Source organism: Amblyomma mixtum, chromosome 9 (genome assembly GCF_055824585.1).
Source record: "Amblyomma mixtum isolate Tamu chromosome 9, ASM5582458v1, whole genome shotgun sequence".
Taxonomy (NCBI): domain Eukaryota; kingdom Metazoa; phylum Arthropoda; class Arachnida; order Ixodida; family Ixodidae; genus Amblyomma; species Amblyomma mixtum.
In genome coordinates this window covers 113,430,631-113,434,001 of record NC_143020.1, presented here as the reverse complement: position 1 = coordinate 113,434,001, position 3,371 = coordinate 113,430,631, and the positions used below count along the sequence as shown (strand labels likewise).

At 44.1% G+C, this 3,371-nt stretch overlaps 1 protein-coding gene across 1 annotated transcript in view; it reads right to left on the bottom strand.

The window, feature by feature from the left end:
• Positions 1–263: 263 nt before the first annotated feature.
• The window catches only part of LOC149330796 (uncharacterized), a 91,771-nt gene continuing 88,663 nt past the window's right edge, over positions 264–3,371 (bottom strand). The window contains exon 2 of the mRNA XM_089561469.1: positions 264–836. Coding sequence (XP_089417595.1) covers positions 264–836 — 573 coding nt within the window. The remainder of the gene's footprint in view (positions 837–3,371) is intronic.

Below are 3,371 nucleotides of genomic sequence, written 5' to 3'. Positions count from 1 at the left end.
AATTGTCTCTAGAGTTTATAGACTCTATTGCTTTCCTATAGATATTTGTCTATTCATAGACAATAGACTGTCTATATAGAAGAGTCTACTAAAATTGTATGGTCAGAAATCTAGAGATGGTGTCAAGATTGTCTATAGCATTTGTATTGTCTATAGACTACTCTATAGAATTTGTCTATAGAAATTCTACATACTTTATAGACAGAAGTCTATAGAGAGTCTATAGACTGTCTAAAAAGTTTTTGTAAGGGAGGTAGGTACCTTTAGCCGTAGAGGCCCACGCCCGCATGACCAACTCCGGCGGCCTTCCCAAAGGAGGACTGTCCGAATCCAGCCTGGTGACCAGCGGCTCCACCCTGAAATCCAGATGACCCCTGCTGGTGTCCGGTGCCGAAGCTCTTGCTGTCGCTGGACGAGAAGCCAGAGTTGTGGTTGTACCCCCGGTTGTTGCTGTAGGCGTTCACGTTCGTGTGGGAGGAACCACCGGCGAAGGCTCCCGATCCCTGGCTGTGTCCTGCAGCGCCCTTCTGGAAACCGGCCTGGTGTCCTCCGGCAGAAGCGCCGTGTCCGGACTGGAAGCCGCCGCCGACGCCGTGACCCAAGCCGACTCCGCCCAAGCCAACTCCGTGTCCGAGACCGGCTCCGACCAGAGTGGGGCCGCCGACTCCGGAGCCGACAAGGCCTGGGCCCACACCAGCACCGTAGCCCACGCCACCCAGGACGCCTCCGCGCCCTTCGACGTCCTTCTTGTCTTCCTTCTTTTCGTCCTTCTTCGCCGCCTCTTCGGCAAAAGCGACGCAGGCCACGAAGGCAAAGAGAGCGGTGGTTGCGAAAGTCTGCGTCATGAAAATTGAAGTAAAAATTAGAGATCATCGCGGCGACCCGCATTGGGAGAATGCGAAAGCACTGACGCTTCCTCGGCACTCGTCGCCTCTTTGCCTGTCTTTGTCATTTTCTTTTGTTTTATAATCAAATTAACAACTTAAGTAGCCTAATTTTCTTATGATTCTAGTCAAATATCGATTTATTTACTGATTATACCTTCTTTTATCTCAATTAATCATTTCGTTTTTTTTAAATTTGGCGCCGTGGTTGTTGCTTTCCCGTCCACTATAATGTATTACCGTCCAGCCTATTCAACCGTCCAATGGTTTTTGCAGATAATTAAGTAATTAATCTGTCAATGCAATTTTTTTGTTTAATTAATTATCACTCGTCAAATACATTTCAATTCATTCCAAACTTCATTTTCAACCCTTCGCCTATTTTTGCACTATTTTGCCGTCCACGGCTGTTTTCCCGTCCACTCACTATATCGACGCCCGCGCTATTTGGACATTTTTGGCTCTAATTAATTGACTATTCATCCAATCTACATATTTTTTTCTGCGCAGCATCCTCACATCATCCTCTTTGGATTACAACCATTCGTTTGATGCCACCTCATTTGAGAGCTTCAGAACTGCTGCAGACACGTTTTGTGGACACGACCCCGCCGTCATAGCCTAGAAATGATTTCGCAGTAATAATAAGCGATCACCTTTAGCCATGGTTCACTATAATGCGATACCTCAATGTGTGGCAACGGAGAAACACAGAAACGTAATTTCAATGTGGTTTCTGGGCGACCTTCCTGCGCCAAATAGTCTAAAAAATTCTTGTGCATTCTCCATGATCACGCGAAAGCTTTAAGAGCAAGGTAATTATCATCATCGAATGTGTCCCACTGCGACAAATATAAGCTCATAGCTGCAAGAAAACACGAACTGATGGTCTTAGTTCAATTTTTATCTTAAACCCTTCAGCAAAACAGACTTAGGCATTTGTGTAACTATGGCGTCTTTTTGTCTAAATTCTCTTTCAGATTTCAGATTCAGTAATGTCCCTTTCATATGTGTCTGCTGTTCATGGTCGTTTTCTGCTTTGATTCTAGTTTATAACTTCTTTAAGAAGGTCCAGCGCCTAGCTAAGCAACAAGGAAAACAATTCATTGGAAGGATTAGATTCGCTGTCTGCATATTTTGATATAACGTCAACGTGCGCCTGACCGGAAAAGTGCAGATTCGTTTATGCTGAAACTGTGGGATGACTGAACACAACTTTTGGTAAAGCAACACCTATAGAACCATCTCGTGGCCGCAAAGGTGCTTCTGTTTTACATTCATGCGTAATGTGACTGCAATAAACGCGTTTTTAAAAAGGGTAAAACGCTAATTTTGGCACGTTCCCGAAAGGAAGGTATCTTGAAAAAAAAAAAAAGAGTATGAATATTAATCTGTTATATATGAGAAATATACAATTTTTGCACAAACAGGGTATACCCTATCGCATCGATTGGAATATTTGCTCGTTTTTGTGTTGGGCAAAGAGTCAGCAGAAGAAACGAGCGATTTGAACCTTGTACTATCTTTTCTAAACGAAGAACGAAACGCCACCTCCCATGCTTTATCAAACGTAATTGCCCTGCATAATATATATATATATATATATATATATATATATATATATATATATATATATATATATATCACGATACGGATAAAAGCGGATAGAACATGCAGCTCATATAACTCGCGCAGAAAGAGCATCATGGCGGCCAACTTCGTTAGATTGTAGTGGCACTAGAACTTGAGGTGTGTGGGCGTGGCATATCCTGTAAGCTACAGAACAAAATATGTCGCCCTTTATAAACACATGTCGCAACACTCAACAAGTCCTTGGAGGTAAACAGTTCACGCTATTTATCAAACTTTTGAAGTCAGAAACTGTAACGCATAAACACTCAGTAGCTTTTCAGTGATACTACAACACCCGCTCACCTTCATGGTTGCGTTGCCGAATATGCAACTCTTCACTGTCTTCTGTCTGGGGGTAGTGCACTACACTTTGGTAGCTGCCGATTTGCCGATTCTGCACTGCGTCTCCTTTTTTATACAACCTGCCAGCTCCACAGACGAAAACAAATAAGAAGGCGAAACAGTGACACGTTCTTACAGTCATCGGGCAATACGGTGGAAAGCAGCAACAAGCAAGACAACGTCAGAACGAACGTTACCCCCTGTTCCATTTCACTCCACACTGTTCGATTCATGTTTATTCCGAGATTCGCACACCCTCCCACTTTGGTTAGCGTCCTCCCTTCCCTCTCCCAGCTATAGTACGGGCGAGGAGGAAGGATGTTTCTCGCGTCCTTGCTCCCGGCAGCAAAGATGACGTCTCCCTCTGCGAATACGCAAGGTCGCCTTTACGCAGCTTTCTGCTCCAAACGTTGCTCCGAGCATCTTATCAGACTGAAATCGCTTGCTAGCATGAGGTCTCTCATGAAAGTATTCGTTTTCGCTGCTATATATTTTTTTCCATTTCACAACCAG